Below are 22,013 nucleotides of genomic sequence, written 5' to 3'. Positions count from 1 at the left end.
GAATTTAATATAAAGTTGCTTATGTTATTCCAAACCCTTCAAATAGAACAAATATAACTTGCCAATATCATTCACCAACAATTATGATATCTTTCTTCACCTCACATACTTGCAGATTAATTTTAGATCAGAACATGGATGGATGCATCTGATCGTAGTAGGAGCCAGAAGGACCATTATCAGGCAACAAAGCCAGCATTACAGGTGCACTAGCACCTTCCTCGGGAGTCAAGTTTCCTGTGTAATCATTCATATCTGTTTTGACATATCCAGGATGAACACAATTCACACGAAAATCAGGGAATTTTCTTGCTACAAGTCTAGTATAGGCATTTATGGCAGCTTTGGAAACTTTATAAGCAGACAATCTAAGGGGCCACCCATTGGCCTGCAACTTATTCTCCTTGAAATCCATTAGAAACCACCGCAAAACCTCATCTATTTTCTCTTCTGTTAAGCTGTCGACATTCTGCAACTCTTGTTTGACCTTCTCGTTGTAGATAAACTGAAACAAAACAAAACAAAACAAAAATAAATAAAAAGAGAGAGTAAATACGTAGAGCTTATTGTGATCCTTTTGTGTTCCTTCACCAGACATGCTAATCATGCATGAAACTGGTGTGCCTGCTTACACTTAGTTGTCCGTAAACAGAGGAAACATTCACTATTCTTGCTGAAGTGGAGAGTTGCAGGAGAGGAAGAAGTGCTTCAGTTACTCCTTTGGTTCCATAATAATTTGTCTTGAGACACTCTTCTGCCATCTCATAAGTTTGCTTCATGATATTCTCCAACAAGTGGGCATTCTCATCGCTCACCTGCATATTTCAGAAAGTCTCAGTCCTGCTAGCCAAATTGTGGGTAACTTACAGAAATTCTCATTTTTTATGAACTCAGGATTGCAGAAGATTAAAATATATTAAATAACTAGATTGAAAATGAATTCCTCTGATATCCGGAACAAATATACATTCTTGAATTTGTAACCAACCAAATATTGATCATATTGTTCTATAAAGACTAACACAGTGGGAGTTTACTTATGCTATGTTTGGGAGCACCAAATCGGCGCCTTGGATTTTGGATTGGAGGAAATTTAGTTCAAAGTTTGTACCAAATTTTCTCCAATCCCAAATCCAAAGCACCAATTCAGTGCTCCCAAACGTAACATTAAACATTTCCTGTATTTACTTCTTCCTTAAAAACAACCTTAGTGCCTCAAATGACACAGAAATTATTTGATAAAGACTAAGAGGTAAGCCTATTTGTAATACTTACAATCCCTCCTCCTTGTATGAAGGCTCTAAATGCTTCACCATCCAAATCAATTCCACTAATTCCTGCATTATTAACCTGTAAGGAAGTTTATTCCACAAAAACACCCGTTAGCAATTAATCTGATAACCTGTTAGTTAATTCAACTCTTTTTCATATCTCTTTATGTTATCAAATTGATACATCATGCTAAGGCATTGTGTATGTGTATTGGTATTAGTATCTTTTCTTTATATAATAGCAACAGCCAATTCTTGACTTAATTCGTAAGGAATATATTGTGTCTCACCAGGATATCAAGTTTTTGGAAATGAGTTTGTACATGTTTCGCTAATGAAGCAATACTGGCAGGATCTTTTACATCAAGTTGATGAAAAAACACATCTGAGAGGCCAGAAAGTTTCAGATTGTCAATAGCTTCAATACCCTTCTTCCCATCTCTGGCTGTTAATATTACTGCAATTCCATTAGATGCTAGCTGACGACATATCTCGAGTCCAATTCCTTTATTGGCCCCTGTAACAATAGCACACCTGGAAAAATAGTCATCCATTGAAGATTAGATACACACACACACACACATATATATGGTATGTGAATAATTTGTATTTACATATTGTAAAAAAATGAGTCATGATACCTTTTTGCTGTTGAAGTACTGTTGGTGGTCTCTTCCATTTCTGATGAAAAACTAGAGTAGTTGATCAATGTTATTGACTTATTGCAAGTTGATATGGAATGATGTTCACTTTGTGAGAAGCTGCCTTCAACCCAAATACAATTGAGGCTGCCATCCATTTGTTTTTTAATAGATGTCCTATGAGTGACTCGTGTCCGTAGGTGGTTTGGCATTTTCTTTAGAATTTTGATGCCTTATTATTTATTTATTTATTTTTAATATCATAACAGATCTTTCACTGTTTCATAAATAAATTAACCTAGCTTAATCAAAATGAGGTGAGTTTGTCAGTACTGGTGCTGGCCGGGGAGAAATTGCCTTGCAACTTCATACGTTTTCGACTTGTATTCCTTGTGCTTTCTTGATCTTAATCATACATATACTACTTTTTATCATATGGGCAACCTTAGTGATGTCTATGTGTTGCTTAATAAAAACTCATGGCCTTCATCCTCAAGTTATATATATATATATATGTTTGTATGTATTTATATCTAAGATCTTGGTGAGGAGTTTGAAGCTGGAAATGTTGAACTCTCAAACTAGCGTCTCATTATCAGTGGATTGTGATCTGTGGGTGGTTGGGTGGTGCAGGCTGCACCCACTTCCAACAATTATTTGTGGGCTTGTGTGGTGCAAAACAAAAATAATCGTGGAATCCCAAAGTCACCAAAGTAAGTAGCATCCAATAGGGAGCCAAAACAAAACAACAAGAAATAACAATAATGTAACAACAACTAACAGAAAAAGGCCAGAGTATTCAACAAACCAATACACCAAAAACACTAGTAGTTGTAGCTAGGGAAGTATAAACTATTCCTCCGGCCAAAGCATCCGAGAAGATGTGGACTATTTGCATAGCATCGAGAGGAGAGTGTGCAAAGAGGTCAATATCTATACGAGTTTAAGGCGGGTCGTGAAACTGAGTAAAGGCCAAAACCAATTCAAAACAATTCTCAGCAGCACTGATGCAATGCCATATAGCAATATAACTGACGCAATGCCATATCAGCAAGCTGAAGAAAACCATATGAGAAACCTCAAGTTCGATAAACCTAGCCTCCAAGGTAATCAGATTCATGAAAATCCTACTATCCATAATTAGCTTGTCGATCTTCATCATCATTTGGGATTGAATTTGCAGGAACTTGATTTTTGATAATATAGAGAGATCGAGTCTGCTAATGGAAATATACTCTCTCTACATTACTGTAAGTTGAAACAAGATACTATTACAAAATACCATTGACGTGTTTTATACTCTCTCTACATTACTACTGTAAGTTGAAACAAGATACTATTACAAAATACTATTGACGTGTTTTTTACTTTCTCCAAATCTAAGTTTACAAATATTTCACATCACACGAATATTAAAAAATATTCAAAATATATGGTGGCTTGGATTTCTCTCTATCACCCGTGTTAACACTACAAGCCCGGTAGGAAGCCAATGTTCATACCATAATAATACAAGCTTTCCATTTCCAATTTTATGAATAAATTCCAATCTAAATTGACCTCTCACAAATTCCATACATTCTTATTCTTTATCATGTACTTTTTCACCCAAGTAGCTCATAAAAATTTAGGAACTAGTTGGTGATATCACAAAGGTGAATTCAGAAATTGTTAATGGGACGGGCTAATATTTTTTTTAGGTAGGCTAAGTAATATATATATATTACTGGACTAAAATTACCTATAATAAAAAAAAAAAAAAAAAATTGGACTTGAGCCCCAAAGCATACACATAGGTCCGCCTTGCATATCAAAGCAAAAAGTAACATAATATTCATAAATTTGAGTAGAATGGGAATGTTTGGTTTCTAAAATGGGATATTTTTGTTTGGAAAAAATAAGATTTATTTATTGGATAAAGTAACGAGGCTACACATAATACAAAGGGGTCCAAATACCTTTATGCCAAAGTTACCTAAATGTCCATTCGCTTCATTGCAATGCCTAACATGTCCCCAAAAAATCCCACCATTATATATATATATATTTATACATGTGTGAAAAGACATAATGTCCCTCAATGCAAATGGCAAAATCGGGATAACCTTCCAAGCCTGAAAATCGTTCCGACTTCCGAAAATTTATAAAAATGATCCTGTCGCCCCTAATTGACTTAAAATAATTAAAATGCATTTATAAAACACTCGGCTCAAAAAAATGACCTAAACGGCCCTCAGGGTCCGCGTGACGTGCAAAACAAGGCACAAAAAATAAATAAAATAAAATATTAAAAAAATTCAGAAAAATCCGAGACATTATAGGGGTTTTTTGCAACTGGGTAATAGTAAATGGTATTTTTTTGCAATTCGCCTTTGAATGACAAGATTTGGATTCTAAAACAGGATTACTTTTGTTTGGAATAAATAAAATTTATTTATTGGGCCATTAAATGCATTATTCAATGGCCTAATTGGTAAAGCGTTGAGTTCTCAAAGGCGGTCTGTCCGTTTTCAACAATTTGATTTGAAACTTGTGTAAGAATGCAATTGCTTCTTAAACTATGTTTGAGAAAGTGTTCATCCAATGTTAGAATGTCATTTCTCAAACATTATGCAAATTGTTGCCACTCTCTTTATTATTATTTTTTTTTTTCAAATTTCCTCACCCTACCAATTCTTTAACATATTTTAACTATTAAATTTCATTATGAAGGTGGAAGTTCATCATTATATATGGGCAGGTATACAATACTACTTAACTATTTATTTATTTTTTTATCAGAAGAAAAACACTCGACTTGATAAAATTTTATCAGAATTGATCTTATACCCATAGGCTACCTGAATAAAGAGTAGAGTTAGGGTTCGGGCGGTTAGTGGATCCTCTCACTGTAAGAGTTCGTTCAAATTATGATGTGACGGCCCTAATTTTTAGGTCAGCGCGTCCTGTGATGAACCGAACGTAGATCCGATAACGAATCCAGAATGCGGAAGCAAGAAACAAGACAACGGTCTCACAAGGCACAACACACCTCTAAGACACTTTTATGACTTTCCACGAGGTCGTGGAACTCAATGAGAACTGACGCGGAAGCAAAAGATCGGAAAAATAATAATTAAGCCCCCAAGGGCAAAATAGTAATTTATGAAAATATGAATTCGGGTGTCACCGAGTATACCGCTGGAAAGACAACGAAAAACTAATCAAGATGGACTCAAGAATCACATGATTCGGAGTTCGGACGAAGGAGAAACGGTATGATGAAGAAAAACAAGCACTTAAGGCTAAAAGGGTAAACTGGTAATTTTTCAGGAAGATCCGGGTGCAATCGAGTATACTGTTGGAAAGACAGTGAAAAATTAGTGAAGTTCAAAAAAAAATTCACTCGATTTGGAGTCCAGACGAAGGAGAACGAGCGAAAACAAGAATCGACGTCACGATGTCGAGACGAGTACCTCACAAGCATCCTGACATGCTAAGGGAAGAAAAAAGGCTTAGCCAGAACTGAGAGCCGAAACGAGGTCCGAAATGACTTTTTCTGGAAAAACACAAAGAAGAAACCCCCCCCTCTAAAATTGAGTTTTCTACCCGACTTAGCGGAAGAAAACGAAAAAAAACTCACTGTGAAATACCTAAAATGCCCCTAGATCAGAAGAGGTCAAGAGGGCAAAAAAGAACTGCTACAGTAACTGTCCATATCTGAGAGTAGAAATAGGTGTTGCCCAAGAATTGACTCTAAAGGGGGGATGAATAGAGTCAATGCCAAACAATGGATAATTTTCGCAATATATAGAAATACAATTTCTATTCAACAATTTAAGTAATTATGCAATAATCAAGATATGAGATCAAGATATGGAATAAGCAATTAAAGCATAATTATAAGAGAGATAAGGGAAAAGAAATTGCAAATTACAACACGGCGATTTTTGCGAGGTTCGAAAACTCCTACTCCTCGGCTCAAGATCCCTCTTGAGACTTCCCAATCCAATATAGCTTCTCCTTGCGGGTGGAGAGCAAACATTTACATGAAGCAAGACCTTGCTTCTTTTCCTTGCTAGGAGAACACCCTTCTCCTAGGCTTCTTTTGGGTCACACCAACCCTTACAAGTTTATAGAAAAGATTGTAATTGAAATACAAGATTGAATCTCTCTCAAAATAGATATACAAGTGCAAGCTCACAAGAAATATCTCTCAAAGATTGATGTACAAACTTTAGCTCTCAACTAGAGTATATATGAATATAAGTGAAGCTCAAACTCTATAAATGATATGAATGAGAGAAAATGATATAAGTGAACAATGTAAGCTTTTATAATCTCTCAAGTGAATAATAGAGCAAAAACTCTATGAAGATTAAAGCAAGAGCAAAAGCCCTTTTAATCTTTGCTAGAATCTCTCAAGATAGAATAAGAGTGAATGAGAGAGATGAGAAGATGAGAGAACAAAAGCTCTCTTGAAATGTAATATTATGTCTCTCAAAATGGTGGTCTATCTGCTTCAGCAAAATGAGCCTTCCTTATATAGACAGCCGTAGCATAATATATCTGTTAGAAGTAGTTGGAAGACTTAAATGCAGAAAAGTGCCATTGTAGATTCAAATAACTTAGAAGAGCCGGCTCTACAAAAAATTGGAGGAGGCACCAATAAATGGGAGGTGGCTCCAATAACTGGGAGGCGGCTCCAATTCACAAAATGCATTCTACGACACACAATTTGGCTACTGGAGTACAAAGAGGCGGCTCCTATAATTGGGAGGCGGCTCCAATTGATAAAATGTGCTTGCTTTAGTTTTCATGGAGGCAACACCTTGTTTTGGATTTTGACAGAAAATGGTATGACTTCAAATGGACATAACTCAGTCCATGAAACTCCAAATGAGGTGAAATTTAAGTCTAAATTTATTGCCTTGAAGTCAGCTTTCTAAATCCACTGGCCTTGCTCAAAAATTCCAAACACAGAAGAAGTTATGGCTATTTAAGTGAAACCTGGTCAGAATTTTCGTAAAGCAGAATCATGTATTTTGTGAAGCTCATATCTCAGTCATTTTTAATCCAATTTAGGTGAAATTTGAGTCTAAACTTAAGGGATCGAAGTCAGCTTTCTAATTCCACTGGCCTTATGTAAAAATTCCAACTACACAAATAGTTATAGCATTTTGAGTGCAAGCTGGTCTGAAAATTTTCTAGGCTGAAAATTGCTTCTTTTGAGATATTCATTTTTCTAACACCTAGGACTTTGATGAATGATTCAATTTAGTTCAAGGCCTGTTTCTAGGAGTCTAGGGACATATGAAGATGTTAAATTTCAAGTGCATTGTGTCCTAGAGTCATTTACCAAATTATGGCAATAAAGGCTTTAAAGATGAAATTTAAAATTCAATGCCTTTTCCTTTTCTTTCTAGACACCAAAGTAAATCTTATGATTAATGTGCATGGTCCTAGCATTTCTAGCTTAGGTTGTGAGTTCTTTCAAAGCTTATACAAGCTTGAACTAACCCTTTCTTAGCAAAGACTTCATATGACAATATCTATGAATGAAGTGCAAAGTCTATTACTAAGGATATAGGAATATGTGAATGATGATAATATGCATGATCCTATAGAGATGAGCTTCAAATGGATTCATAAATACTTTGACATTGAATCCAAAACACTCACCATCCTATCTATCCCTTTTCTTCATGCATTGTTCATGATCGTTTAGGCTTGAGGTAGTATTGCTTTCTTTCTTCCTTTGAGTTGCTTTCTTGCTCATTGAAGTCCAAGCTACCTTTGGACATTGCATTTTGTTCCTTGCAACTTCATGTCTTCATTGTATCCATTTCTTTCCTTTATGTGATCTTGAGTAATGGAATACTTTGAATGATCTTTGGTGCTTCATTGAGGTCATTCTTTGAATGTGAATAATCTATATAACACTCAATGTAAACATTAGTCCTTAAACACCATTAATGGTTTGTTATCATCAAAACACCTAGATTGTCATTGGATGAAATCCTTAAGGTCAACAATAGGCTATTAAATGAATTTTTCTGGAAAAAATGAAGAAGAAACTCCTCTCGAAATCAAATTTTCTACCCGGACTCGTGAGAGAAAATGAAAAAAATACACTGTAAAATGGCCAAAATGCCCCTAGATCAGAAAAGGCTTAAAAACTCAAAAAATGCAACTTTGCACCAAGTATGCATTTGACCCTAAATACATTTCTAGGTTGAAACGAATGTGCACACAAATATAATAAACGATTCTAAGCGCGCGGGAATGGTCCGCGGCTCCCGAGGAACCCCGACTCAAAATTTGACCCCCCGACGGCCAAATATGAGAAAAATGGACTTGAAATGGAATATTTGAAATCCAAAAATATGAAATGGAGTCAAATTACCGTTTGACCCTTGGTCACACTTTATACATGATTGATGAGACCCTATGAAAGAATAAAAAACCGAATTCCCACACCCGATGCAAAAGTAATAAATTAATGACTTATGAATTTTCAATATTTTCATAACATTTCATGAAATCAAGAATTACGTAAGATGCAATATAAATATCATTGGCCTCCGGCCTCATCTCACACAAGTCAAATATATCATAAAAGGTGTACTTATGTACACATTACATATATGGAATCAAAGATACAAGTTTAGACATATAAGGCTACAAAATGACATTTCATGCTAACATTTGCATGAAATGGAAACTTAAAAGCTCCAAGTCATCCAAGGAATGATGAGTATCATGAACCAAGCCTTCGTACCTGAAACAAATCCCCAGTAACTTCGGGGTGAGTAACATAAAGCTACTTGTATGAAATGAGCATGCATCGACCTAGCATTTTACAAAATTATCATCTTAAGGTGAAACAAGTCAAAGGGGCTCATGCCACCTAACGTCTATGTCAAGATGAGACTCAGGGAGCATCTTAAGCTACCTTGGATCATTTCTAACATAAATCACATCATTAATGCAATTTAAACAACATAAAAACATGTTATACAAAGCAACAAGATATAGATTCTCAAAATCCTCAACTTGAAATCTAAAATACGAAAACAACTAAAGTTGATCATGTCACCTAACGTCTATGTTCTAAATGAATCTATAGGATCGTTCCTAAGCTACATTCAACATCAAAACACAGATCACAATATCGATGCAATTTAACTAACATTGGAACTTCCAATACAACGTATAAAGCATGATTTCTCTAAGTTAACATCTTGAAACTCAAAATGGGAAATCAATTAAGGAACAACAAGTTACGATATCATCTAGTTATCAACTTGAAATGAAATGCGAAATCAAACAAAGTGGATACTTGAACATCATGCCGGATTAAACCGACACCATAATTACTTTAGGGTTACTAGCCCATGAGTAACCTCCCTATGTGCGCACTAGACTATAGGGGGACAATCCCCCGTACTAGTACCATGTCCTAGCCGTAGTCAAACAACGACATCCCCAAGTTTTCAAAATCAACAAGTTGTGCAATAGTGTATATATCAACAAGAATATATAAGATAATCAACTATCTATCAAGTACAACCAAATTTGGAAACACATATAATACATGCACTAAGTCCACAACTACTATGGCATGACAAATGTTGAATCTTTAGTGTGCGATTCGTTACATGGTATAATAATATATTTCAACATTGAAAATATAAACTCATGAATTTAATATAAGTCCAAAATCATGATTTAAACATATAACTAATGTCAAACACATGTTTAAATCATTAACGCTATAGAAACGGAAATTAATTAAATAAACTAATTAATTTTTCTAAATTTCAAATCTCAATCAAATGACCCCTAATTAACACATGTTAAATAACATTGCATGATGATTACATACATCCATTCAAAATCTTAATTAGGGAAATGGAACAACAAAGTAGAATTTAATTAAATCATGATAATTAAATCTCTAACTTCTAAAGTAACTTCAAATGGTCCCAAATTAATATATGGTAGTATACATGTCCTAGTCATCACCAATATCAAGTTAAAAACTTAATTAAACCAATAAAACCTTTAAATAGATTTTAATTAATCCTTTTAATAAAAATCTTTAAATTTTCATACTCATCCAAATGCTCCAAAATTAAAGTATGTTAAAGAGCATGCCAAGACTTAATTTAATAGCATATCACAAGTTAATTCCATGCAAGGTACGACCATAATAATTAAACTTTAATAAAAGAAAATTATTAAATAAAAGTTGCAATCTTTATTCAAATAATCCCAATTTAATATATATTAACAAACATACCAAAACCTAATTTACTAGCATGCCACAATTTAATTCTAAGTTGAATATTATCATGAGAATTAAATCTTAAACATATAAAATAATTAAATTAAATTATAGATTATGAACAAAAGCATGCATACAAGTTGTATAAGTATCAATAGCATGCAAGATAACAAAAATAATAACCTATAACATCCCCTATCTCAATTTGAGATAAAAATCTCAAAAGCCACCAAAATGAAACCGCTACGAATCCGACGAAATTTCAGAGTTTTGTCGGGGACAACACGGTGAACAATAAACTCCAAAGAAGACATACCAAAATCATAACTTGACCTCAAACTTGAACTCAAAAAATAGCTAAAAACGGATTCTAATAAGGGGGAAAGATGCTCGTAATCAAGACAAACATAAAACACAAAGGCATTTCGACTTTTTAACAAAGGAAAGAAGCTCAAAAGAAGAGAAAGAAGGTGGCAGCCCCTTGGCTGCCATGGAATCCGGCCAAGAGAGGGAGAAAGAAAGTGAAAAAGTGATTTTTCACTTTAAGACATTCTATTTATAGTAAAACCCTAAAAGTGCCTCGAAAGGGTCCCACCGAGTCCGAAAAAATGGAATTCGCACAGACGCACTTAAACGGCAAAACTCTGTGAACGAAAAAGAATCGAAATGAGAAAATATATACAACGGAAGAAACAGCGTCAAAAATTGAGTTCCGAGCAGAGAGTTATGTCCCAAACAAGTTCGGCGGCAACTAGGGTCAGAAACCCTGAAACTGGGGGAAAACGACCAGAAGGCAATTCTAAGAGTACATGACTCGACGAAAAGTGAAAATGAATCCCGTATGAGGATCCAGGCTCAAAACGAGGCATTTTTGTAATAACTTTCATTAATTGCACAACGGCCCCTCCAAAAAGTGAAAACTATACTAATGACCCAGAATGAAAATATCTTCAAAAAATATTTTCTTAAAAACACTTGAAATAAAATATCTTCAAAAGATATTTATGAAAAACACTCTAAGAAAAGAAAAGATTTTGAAAAACTATGCATTCATGCCCTTATGGACATCGGGAGCAACCAAAGTACTTTACTCCAAAAACAAAGATACATATTTTGTGGAAACCATTTAGAATGAAGATACGTGCAGTCAAAAACCAACTCCGAACACAGAAAGTGAGGTTATGTCAACAAATTGACAAATGGGGAAAAGACAAAATAGGGAAAAGGACGAAAAGTGAATAGTGTCGAAAAACGAAAAATGCGGAAATGACTCAGTCCTTAAAGAAAGTTGTCAATCCAAAGGAAAGAGTCTCAGAAACCATTTCTTAGCATTCAAGACGACACTAAGTGACGAGAAACTAAACACATAATAGAAAAGACAACGAAAAAAAATTATTCGTAAAATTTGAGGAAAAAGGAAAGGAAAGAAAATGACCGGGTCATTACATATGACCTCTCGGTAGGGGTGACAATTCGTATTCGCAGGTCATAATCGCGTCGTGTCAACCTAAGGGTATTAGATTGCTTAACCCAAACACAACCCATTTAATAATCGTGTCAAGAACTTTCAACACTAACCCGACTTGTTTATTAAACGGGTTACACGGGTAACTTATTTAATGATATATTTACTAAAACAAAACATTATATTATTTAAATTATTAATAATATTAAATCAAACAATAAGTATTGTAACCCGTTTAATAAACATATTTACTAAAACAAAACATTATATTATTTAAATTATTAATATCACTAAATCAAACAATAATTATTATAAAAATATAAATTTTAATCCAACCAATTTACAAAATAATCTCTAATTTACAAAAGAATAAATTATAAGACGTAAATTTAGATAGTTATTTTAGAACTTAAATAGAAATTTGTTTGTGATAGATATAGTTAAACGGGTTATACAGGTTGAATCCCTCAATCTAAATGCGACACGATTAAGTAAACGGGTTAATTGTGTCGACAAATTTGTGATTCGAACTTGTTTAAAGTCAACTCAAATTTGCTTAACTCTTATCGTGTTGACGGATCGTGTCAAATTTTGCCACCCTTAAATTAAGGGACATAGGAGACTAACAAGCCTGTGGCCTAGCGGTCTTACTTTCCAAAAAAAGGTCAGGGGTTCAAATATCAGTGGAGACAGTGTGTGTGAGTCCCAACAAAAAAAAAAAAAAAAAAAAAATGGGAGTTGTTTTATCTTGTTTATATTTTGGCTGATGTCATCAACATAAAGCCAAAATAACTGCTCTGCACTACTAACCCTAAAGATGTAAATTGGACGATCGCTTTACCCCTTTCCATCCAATCTTCTTTCGCTGCACTGGTGTTTTGGTTGTGTTAGATTCCTCTTCCTGCAAGAAATCGGTATCGCCACCAAGGAAAACAGTTCCGCTTGCCGGACCCATTCTAGAGAGAGAAAGTGGAGCAGAGTTCGGCAAACGAGGGGGTGGGGGGGGGGGGGGGGGGTGGGGATAGAGATACCGGATTGAGAAGAAGGGGATGATGGCAGAGCTGGTGGCGGTAGATGAGAATTGGCAGTTCTTACAGATATTTTTGTATATGGTGGTGTTGGCCTCAGAGGCAATAATTAAAACTGATTGTACATATTCTACTGGTTTTGCCTTGGTATGAAATTGGTTGAAACGGTCGTTCTCCACCACTAGGCCACAGGCCTTTGGTTTCTGATGTTAGCTATTGCTTCAGGAAGGTCTCTAATATTGTCCTAATTGATAATTTTTTTCTTTCTAGTAATTTGAGTGTGAATTGAGCCTCTGAAAACAGTATGTTGAAACTCAAAAAAACTCGTTTGTTATTTTGTTATAACAATTAGTATTCTGCACACGTCAATTTCAACAAAGATCAATTGAAACACCCCCAATGCATTACCGTTTGCATTTTCGATTTTGAACTACAATAGTGTTTCTTGACCATCATTAAGTTATCTTTGTAGTTCCGCTCCTTTTGTTATGCAATTGGTGGTAATTGGTAAATGGACGCATGGCCAATGGAGTATTCCATAAAAATTGCTGGAGGTATCTGTGTATTTTATCTTGCTTGTAGCATATGCTTTATGAATAAATTTTATAATATATATATTTCTTTTTCTTTTTAGGTTTATTGCAGCAATAATGGATCTGGTCATAATGTAGCTGCTTTGAGGTACGATGGCATGATTTCTCTGATAACATCATTATGTCCCTCATTTTCTTTGGTGTAAGAACACTGATGTGTGCATAAGTTGCTTGGTTCCTCAACACACATCACACATTTGGAATCTTCATGATGTAAGAAAAAATTGAGCTCATTGATGTATAGATTATATTTGAAATCATTTTACTTTTTCTTATGTTCGGCTGCATGGAATTGAAGCCTCCAATTCCATGCCACGGAACATAGCCTAAGCATCTTTTTCTTGGTGGTTGAGCGGGGATTGGCTCAACAGCAGCCATTAATCTGTGTCTGGTTAGGTACTAGGAATATCAACTTCTAGATTACAATTCATGGTTTCTAAAACAGGTAAAAATATTCTATAAATTAATCAAGCGTCTAAAATATTAAGCTTGAGAGTATCAAATTTGTTATTCTTAATCTTGCTTTATTGTTCCAGTTGAATAATAACAATAGCTGGAAGCAGTTGAAAAGTTTATGTTGTAAAATCTGATAATTGCAATAAACTTTCTAAAAAATATAAGATGAATTTATCTACCATTAAGTTATACTTTCTAATATGTTTCTTGTGACCTCTTTGTTGGAGACTCTTAGCAATTCAATTTGGCAAAACTAACCCCCATTGAGGCTGTTTGCGGTCAAACACCATCTGAGTAGGTGCCTTTTCTCTTCTCCCTCTGTTTTTTTATGTTTGAATGAAGGATATTTTCTTTCTTTGTATTCAATAGCAAAATCCTGTCTATTAACTATTATGAATACTATCATTCATTGAAGTTCAATGGGTTCACATATATATAAAAAGCAGTGTTGAGTAATATACACATCAGAGTCATTAAAGTAATGAATATACATCTAGTTATAGACAAAATCAAAGTTACGAAAATTGCATGTAACTCTCTTTTCTTGTTTTCTGGATTTCAACTCATTTCTTAGGTGTGGTTATCCTGCTGTCAATGCCTCGAACTATGACTTGAGCTTTCATCCAACGAGTTCCAACAATGACTGCAAACTCTATGAAAATTTCAAGCACGCCAAGTGCTATGATTGTTTTTGTTGCAAGTAAACGTCATTTTCCAGTTTTCTACTCCATGACCTCTCTTTTACTCAAAATATCATTTCCATTTTCTTCTTTAGTATCATATTTTCAGGGCTGGAGTTGCACAATACATGAAAACTGAATGGAGGATGGTTGCAATCTGTAACGTGGTTTGGTTCATTGTCTTGGTAAGTCTCTCTCTTCTACAGAATTCTAAATTCTGATATTCTTGGGATTTTACTTTTATATATCCTTGGGCCTGACTTTCATCTGGTGCACAGCGTCAGTCAGTAATCTACTTCATAGGATGTTGTGTCAGACAAAATGCTGCAAGAAATCGTTCTAAAGTCTGAATAGGATCATTCTATCTCCATAAATCTCTCCCAAGAATTAAATCAAATCTTGTACTTTAGGGGTGACAATTCTGTTAGTTGATAATCATGTTTAGTTTCTCAAAATAGTGTTATTATTTTAAGTGCTGGCGAAAGTTTGTCATTGAAGGCTCTCTAACTGAAGAATTGACATTTGTGTAAAGGTTTCTCTCTCCGAAATTGTGGAAAAGAATCATGTAGTTTCTCTGACAATCCAAGTCACTAAGTACTGGATATAATATTGTTTTGTGCTTCTGTAACACATAGTAGAGACAAATGTAGAAATTAATTAACTCGGAATTGAAAAGAAAGTTGCATATCCTATTCAAATAGCAATAAGAAGCATAACAAGACAATATCATTCACCAAAGGTTACTCTAACTCGGATACTTGCATGCTATTTTTACATCAGAAGGTGGATGCATGCATCTGATCATAGTAGAAGCCAGAAGGACTGTTATCAGCCAACAAAGCCAGCATTACAGGACCTCTAGCACCTTCATCGGGAGTCAAGTTTCCCATGTTACCTGTCATATCTGTTTTGACATATCCAGGATGAACACAATTTACACGGAAATCAGGGAATTTCCTTGCTACAAGCCTCGTATAGGCATTTATGGCAGCTTTTGAAAGTCTATAAGCGGGTGCTATAAGAGGCCACCCATTAGCCTGCAACTTATTCTCCTTGAAATCCTGTAGAAACCACTGCAAAATCTTGTCTATTTTATCTTCTGTTAAGCTGTCGACATTTTGCAGATCTTCTTTGACCTTCTCGTTGGAGATAAACTGAAACCAAAAAGAGAGAGAGAGAGAGAGAGAGAATTAGAATTTATAGTCTTTTTCTGTTCCTTCACCTGAAATTCTGATCTAGCATGAAAGTGTGTTTAGTTACTCTGAGTTGTCCAACAAGGGAAGAGACGTTCACTATTCTTGCTGAATTGGAGAGTTGCAGGAGAGGAAGAATTGCTTCGGTTACTTCTTTGGTTCCACAATAATTTGTTTTGATACACTCTTCTGCCCTCTCATAAGTTTGCTTCATGAATTTCTCCAATAGGTGGGCATTCTCATTGCTCACCTGCATATATTAGAAATTCTCAGTCCTGCTAGCCAATTCATGAGTGATTTTTAGAATTTTCATATTTGATGAACTTAGAATTTCAAAGCTTAAATTTTTTGAACGGCTAGATTCAAATTGAATTGCATTGAGATCCAAAACAATATATGAGTTTTTTCTTTGTGGCTTATGTATTTCAAGGTTCCAATTATTTTGCTGGAACAAAATCTCTGTAAAATGAGAACTTTTTCTGCTAGATAATTGTTGTTAGACTGTTTGGTGTAATATCGCTGAGGACAATAATTATGATTCCTGTCCAAGGACAGTTATTTTGTATAAACCATGAAAAAGTTTTGTCTTTCTGTCTTATTACAAGATTAACAATGCGTTGCCTAATTTATGAAAAAGTTTTGTCTTTCTGTCTTATTATAAGATGAACAATGCGTTGCCTAATTTATGAATATTGGCGTCTGTATCATTCTGGAATTTTTTTATTTATATATATTCATGAATTCAATCCTCTTGTGCTAAGAAGATCAATGTAGTGTAATTTACTTAAAATGTCCCTTAATTTATTTGTTCCTTAAACACAAGATTAGAGTTAAACAGCCGTCCATAAATAGCATAGATATAGAACAAATATCGACAACAGGAAGCTGCAATACTTACTATACCCCCTCCTTCTATGAAGACTCTTAATGCTTCATAATCTGTTACAATAACTCCACCAATTCCTGCATTATTGACCTGCATAGAAGTTAATTTTGCACAGAATACTCATTAACAATAAATTTGGTAACCAAATATTCTTATACACATCATACAGTCCTGTATTTTAACCTCCTCTTCATCTGTCCATCAGTCTATATGCCATCAAATTGAATACATAATACTAAGCTGTTGTGTGTAGATTTGTACAAATTTCTTGATATAATAGCAATAGCCAAGTCACTTAATTCATAAGGAATATCTTGTTTCTCACCAGGATATCAAGTTTTGTGAAATGGGTTTGTAGATATTTTGCTAATGAAGCAATACTGGCAGAATCTTTTACATCAAGTTGATGAAAAAACACATCTGTGTGTCCAGAAAGTTTAAGATTGTCAACAGCTTCAATACCCTTCTTCTCATCTCTGGCAGTTAATATTACTGTAATTCCATTAGATGCTAGTTGTCTGCATATCTCTAGTCCAATTCCTTTGTTGGCTCCTGTAACCACAGCACACCTGGAAATTGGTGTGTGAATAATATGTGTTTACATATGGCATAAAATAAGTGTCATGAGATGAAGATACCTTTTTGCTGTTGAACTGCTGGTGGTCTCTTTCATTTCTGATATAAAAAACCTAGAGCATAGTTGATAATTAATTGTTATTGCGAGATGATATTGAATTCACTTTGTGAGAATCTGCCTTCATGAGGTGAGTTTGTGCCTTTTATCTTAAATGGATAATAGCTGGATTGCGAATGCCTCATGTCCTACAGTCCTAAGGTGGTTTGGCCTTTTCTCTGATTTGATGACTTTTTGATCTTTTGTTCTTTTTCTTTTTCTTTTTCTTTTCCAGTATCTTGATTTAATCATAACAGATCTTTTGTTATTTATTTTAATGGGTTGAAGTGACATCCTCAATGACGTTGGATGAGGGCACCTTTATGTAAATCTTATTTTTGCACTCCATGTGTTTGCCAAAATATTTTGTGCCAGACAAAATGTTGCAAGAAATCAATCTAAGTCTGAAAAGGATCATTTTATCTCCATAACTGTCTCCCAGGAGGAAAATCATATCTACTTTAAAGATGATAATTTTGTTAGTTGATAATCATGTTTAGTTTCTTTGCCTGCGGTTGCGTACATGTAATCCTCTATAGACCTAGACTCTCTCTGCCTGCGGTTGCGTACATGTAATCCTCTATAGACCTAGTCATGCAGATTAATCAATTGATAATCATGTTTGGGTTTTCAACCTAGTGTTATTATTTCCAATGTTGTTGAAGATTGTCCCTGGAGGCTCTCTATTTGAAAATTTGACATTTGTGTAAAGGTTTTTCTTTCCGATATTCTAAAAACGAATCATATAATTCCATGACCATCCGAGTCAGTAGATGTTGTATATAGGGCCTGTTTGGATTGGCTTTTGAAATGCTGTTTTTGGCTTTTTGGATTTAAAAGCTATTTTTAGTAGTGTTTGACTAATTTTTTAAAAGAACTTTTGGATCTTAGAAGAGTGTTTTGGAGAAGTTGGTACTTCTAAATACATGGGAAGCGGACACGATGTTCTTCTTCCGAAGCCCTAGGGCAACAGAAAAAACTGAGAAACCTCATGCTCAAGATCACCTCTGAATATCATCTCAGTCCCTAGGTGAAATTTGATGTCCATCTTGCACTCCTTGCGAAATCATGCTTCAATATGGTTGTCTTCTTCTCTCTCAAAACTCTAATTTCAATCATGGACTCCTCACCTTTTGACAACTGCAACCCACCTCTGACTCTCTCTCTCCCAAAAAATACTCAAACCGTCCAGATCTGTAATTCTCAACCCTATGTCGATTTGTCCCACAAAATTTTAGGTGATACTTCATTTTCCTAGGCTCTTTTCTTTAATTTTTTCCCTCACTCACTCGAAATCATTTGTGTAAAGTTCGTTCTTGCTTGATTTGTGAATGAAAACCTTTAACAATTTTAACCCAAAAGATAAAGATTAATTCGGTGGGGCTTCATCCTTCATTCTCATTCTCTACAAGCCAGATTGTTTGCTCTCTCAAATTTGGATAGTTTAACTTTAATATAAAAACAAACACAATATGGGCAATTTTTTTGTTGTTAAACTTTAAAATTGGAGATTTTGATGTTAATAAATGCACTGTTCATTGTTAATTCTAAAATTAATATTATGTTTGAAATAGAAGACAAGTATTTGTTAACACTAGATTCTTGTTTTTGTAAGTTCTGGTTCCCGTCAACACCAACAGTTTTGAATGCAATATAAGAAGTGCCAAAATTGTGCTTTAATGGATTTTTTTTTTTTCTTCTTCGGATAAGTGTGCTTTAATGGAAAATAAGAGGATGCTTTGATGGTATTTCCAGAGCATTGTGGTTAGTTCTTGAGCATCAACATGTTCATAGAATTTACAAATCCAATTTATATTGTCAAACAAGCCATTCTTCTTTGAAGCCTCTAAGTGCTTAAACATTTCCTGGATTTACAAATCCAATTTAGACTAATGTAGTTAGAGTTTAAACATTTCCTGGATTTACTGAACCTAAAAACAACCTGTGTGTTAAATATTCTTTCTATGTTAATAATTACCGGAAGAGAATTAAATTAAATCATTTAATAGAAATTATTTGATAAAAAATCTAAAAGGGAAGAGATTTAATACTTACGATCCCCCATTCTTCTTTGAAGCCTCTAAGTGCTTCACGATCTACAACAGAATCACCAATTCCTGCATTATTGACCTGTAAAGAAGTTTATTCCACAGAATAGCCATTAGCAATTTATCTTGATAACCTGATATTCCTCAACACATGAGAAAGTGCTGTTATCCATCTCTTTTTCATTTCTTTGTATGCTATCAAATTGAATAAACGGAAGACATCATGCTAAGCCATTGTCTATGTATATTGATATAAATTTATTTTCTTAATATAATAGCAATATCCAAGTCGTTAATTCATAAGGCATATCTTGAATCTCACCAGGATGTCAAGTTTTTTGAAACGTGTTTGTACATATTTTGCAAATGAAGCAATACTGGCAGGATCTTTTACGTCAAGTTGATGAAAAAACACATCTGAGAGGCCAGAAACTTTGAGATTGTCAATCGCTTCGATACCCTTCTTCTCATCTCTGGCTGTTAATATTACTGCAATTCCATTAGATGCTAGCTGGCGACATATCTCGAGTCCAATGCCTTTGTTGCCTCCTGTAACCACAGCTAACCTGGAATAACAGTGATCCACTAGAGATTATGCATACATATATATAATTATAAAATGAGAGTCATGAGTTGAAGATACCTTTTTCCTGTTGAACTGTTGCTGGTCTCTTCCATTTCTGTTGAAAAACTAGAGCTGTGAGTTGAAACTGAATGATGTTCACTTTGTGACAATCTGCCTTAATCCCAAGGTGGGTCTTTATTTGATAATGGGGTCAATTATTTAATTGCCCTCATGAGTCATGTCCTAAGGTGGTTTTGCCTTATTTTTTTTTCATTAAATTTGATTCTTTTTTTTTTTTTATCTCTTTTTCTTTTTTCTATTCTCAGTATCTTCACTTAATCGTAACAGATCTTTCTATATTCAATAAAAAATTGTAGCTTTATCTCAACGAGGTGAGTTTGTCCACCCTGGGATTAAGTACCACCCATGTTATACTAATGCCAGCTTTATTTATTTTATAGGGTCGAAGTGACATATCCTCAAAGTTGTTGTCTGATAGCACCTATCTGTAAATCTTATTTTTGCACTCCATGTGATTGCCAAAAGATTTGGGAATAGAAAAGAAATTTTTAATAGGTTCATATATTTAAATTGCAGTGTGCAAGTAATTTATTTACATATCAGAATCAATAAAGTAATTTATGCACATATTGTCATAGTAAAAGGAGGTGAGAGGACAGACGAAGGGATGAGAAGTAAATTGAATGAGGAAGATTAGAGACTGAGGGATCGAAAAAAGCAAGAACCAAGAGTGAGAAAACAGAGGAAGAGAGTTTGCAAACTCACAATATTATTAAATAATCTAAAGTTGAATTGTTAGATTACATATGAGCAAATTTAAACAAATCTTAAAATATTAAAATACTAAAATATCCCTAAAAATAGAACATTGCCAAAAATAACAAAACCAACAAAAAATAAAATCTAGTTACATCAAGTCCCTAATTTCACCTTGCATACAAATTAAAATGTAACCTCTAATAAATTTATGATTCTTAATATGAGCATATGCAATAAATTCATAATTTTGTTACTCAAAACAATTTGTTGTCGCATATTAGCATGAAATTCATTGACAAGCTGGACAAAGGAATCTGAAATTTTAATGAACAAGAATGTAGAGGCAACAAAATGAAGTCAAACGGGTTTGTGAATCCCTAAGGAACGAGTTCCAGCAGATCAATTGACCAAACTGTTATACGCAAACTCCTTGATAGATAACAAGAAGTCCCAAGTGTCAAGGGGCTCTATTACAAAATAACTAACCAACTTTCCTAGACCTTGGTTTACAATCGGAATTTTCTTACCAGTTTGAGCATAAAATGCAAAGGAAAATTTAAAATTGGTGCCTGCATATGTCCAAAAGTGTTTTTCAAAAATGACTTTTGTACTTGACATCCCTATTGGACATGATAGAAGCGGGTAACTTATGAAGAGTATTAATATCTATAAGACTATATTGATTAATCACAAATTTTCAAGAGTGGTGTACCTTTGCCGAATCCGATCCGAGTGTCAAAGTGGGTAGGATGTTCCCGAATTGGCTCTACCAGAAGACAGGAGATATCCTTAACTTAGTCCTAAAAGTAGCTTCCCAAGTGATGAAGACAATGACAAGTGGTTTCACAACTGTAGTAGACACTCTGTTTTTTTTTTTTTTATATTTTTGATCATAAGGTTGAAGAGTTTCAAGCTTGAAATGTTGGACTCTGAAGCTAGCATCATCTCCTTATCAGGTGTCTCTGTCAATGTTGGGGGTGTAGGCTGTACTCTCTTGGCACCATTATTTGTGGATAGTGATTTGTGGGCTATTGCGGGGAGCATCCTTCTTTATAGTATCTTTTTTGAGTATCATGAATTTTTGGTAGACATTCAGCCACAATACTATCTTAACAAGTGGGCAGTTGAGTACTACAAGACAATAGGACCAGTGTAAGTATGTTTGGATAATTTATTCTTTCTTTCTCTGTATTTGTGGTGTAGGATTTTTTTTAAAAAAAAAAATTTGAGCAATTTCCATAGATAATAAGAAAATATACAATGGATGGAATGCCTTTTTAGGCGCGGAAATGAAAAAGTACAAGGCTGTAGGTCACTAGGGCAAGGCCCAACCTAAGGACAAGCCCAACTAACCCATGGACAAGCCCACACAGATGCAAGACCAATAATGACACGTTTGGCCGTTAAATGAGGAACATCAATTCAAGCAGCTATGCCGCCATAACTCAGTCCGGTGGACGCGGCG

General features: G+C 34.6%; 2 protein-coding genes and 1 long non-coding RNA gene across 10 annotated transcripts; 1 reads left to right on the top strand and 2 right to left on the bottom strand.

Moving 5' to 3' along the window:
* Positions 1 to 43: 43 nt before the first annotated feature.
* LOC132307892 (salutaridine reductase-like) lies at positions 44 to 2,032 on the bottom strand. 2 transcript variants are annotated; one of them, XM_059805767.1, is made up of 5 exons: positions 1,913 to 2,032; positions 1,562 to 1,805; positions 1,276 to 1,350; positions 633 to 815; positions 44 to 505 (listed from the first exon to the last, which is right to left on the bottom strand). In XM_059805767.1, exons 1-5 carry the CDS (start codon positions 1,948 to 1,950, stop codon positions 128 to 130), a joined length of 918 nt encoding a protein of 305 aa, XP_059661750.1. In that variant the 5' UTR covers positions 1,951 to 2,032; the 3' UTR covers positions 44 to 127. The 2 variants fall into 2 exon arrangements, with proteins under 2 accessions (XP_059661750.1, XP_059661751.1); XM_059805768.1 differs by having other exon boundaries at positions 1,595 to 1,805.
* A 10,636-nt stretch (positions 2,033 to 12,668) lies between these two features.
* LOC132307894 (uncharacterized) lies at positions 12,669 to 15,298 on the top strand. Of its 4 annotated transcripts, none has more exons than XR_009482343.1 (3): positions 12,669 to 13,228; positions 13,309 to 14,588; positions 15,184 to 15,298. It is a non-coding gene; the product is annotated as an uncharacterized LOC132307894 (long non-coding RNA). The 4 variants fall into 4 exon arrangements; XR_009482344.1 differs by lacking the exon at positions 15,184 to 15,298 and having other exon boundaries at positions 12,669 to 12,903; positions 13,147 to 13,228; positions 13,309 to 14,901; XR_009482342.1 differs by lacking the exon at positions 15,184 to 15,298 and having other exon boundaries at positions 13,309 to 13,355; positions 13,951 to 14,901.
* LOC132307890 (salutaridine reductase-like) lies at positions 15,041 to 21,582 on the bottom strand. Of its 4 annotated transcripts, XM_059805763.1 has the most exons (7): positions 21,261 to 21,582; positions 19,847 to 19,883; positions 19,526 to 19,769; positions 19,211 to 19,285; positions 16,495 to 16,572; positions 15,664 to 15,846; positions 15,041 to 15,557 (listed from the first exon to the last, which is right to left on the bottom strand). In XM_059805763.1, exons 2-7 carry the CDS (start codon positions 19,879 to 19,881, stop codon positions 15,180 to 15,182), a joined length of 993 nt encoding a protein of 330 aa, XP_059661746.1. In that variant the 5' UTR covers positions 19,882 to 19,883; positions 21,261 to 21,582; the 3' UTR covers positions 15,041 to 15,179. The 4 variants fall into 4 exon arrangements, with proteins under 4 accessions (XP_059661746.1, XP_059661747.1, XP_059661748.1 ...); XM_059805764.1 differs by lacking the exon at positions 21,261 to 21,582 and having other exon boundaries at positions 19,847 to 21,254; XM_059805765.1 differs by lacking the exons at positions 19,526 to 19,769; positions 19,847 to 19,883; positions 21,261 to 21,582 and adding exons at positions 16,808 to 17,051; positions 17,121 to 17,171.
* Positions 21,583 to 22,013: the final 431 nt, after the last annotated feature.

The sequence above is a fragment of the Cornus florida genome, unplaced genomic scaffold, assembly GCF_030987335.1.
Source record: "Cornus florida cultivar Cherokee Brave unplaced genomic scaffold, ASM3098733v1 CherokeeBrave_3.0.0_Hap2_Chr05, whole genome shotgun sequence".
NCBI lineage: Eukaryota > Viridiplantae > Streptophyta > Magnoliopsida > Cornales > Cornaceae > Cornus > Cornus florida.
The sequence above is the reverse complement of the archived record's forward strand: the minus strand, read 5'-3'. Positions and strand labels throughout refer to the sequence as shown.

Coding starts and splice junctions, on each gene's coding strand:
- LOC132307892 (XM_059805767.1), bottom strand. CDS start 1,950: ATGGAAGAGACCACCAACAGTACTTCAACAGCAAAAAG. Junction 1,806..1,912: donor AGTACTTCAACAGCAAAAAG/GTATCATGACTC, acceptor CTATTTTTCCAG/GTGTGCTATTGTTACAGGGG. Junction 1,351..1,561: donor TCCAAAAACTTGATATCCTG/GTGAGACACAAT, acceptor ACTTCCTTACAG/GTTAATAATGCAGGAATTAG.
- LOC132307890 (XM_059805763.1), bottom strand. CDS start 19,881: ATGGAAGAGACCAGCAACAGTTCAACAGGAAAAAG. Junction 16,573..19,210: donor TCAAAGAAGAATGGGGGATC/GTAAGTATTAAA, acceptor ACTTCTATGCAG/GTCAATAATGCAGGAATTGG. Junction 15,847..16,494: donor TCATAGAAGGAGGGGGTATA/GTAAGTATTGCA, acceptor TAATATATGCAG/GTGAGCAATGAGAATGCCCA.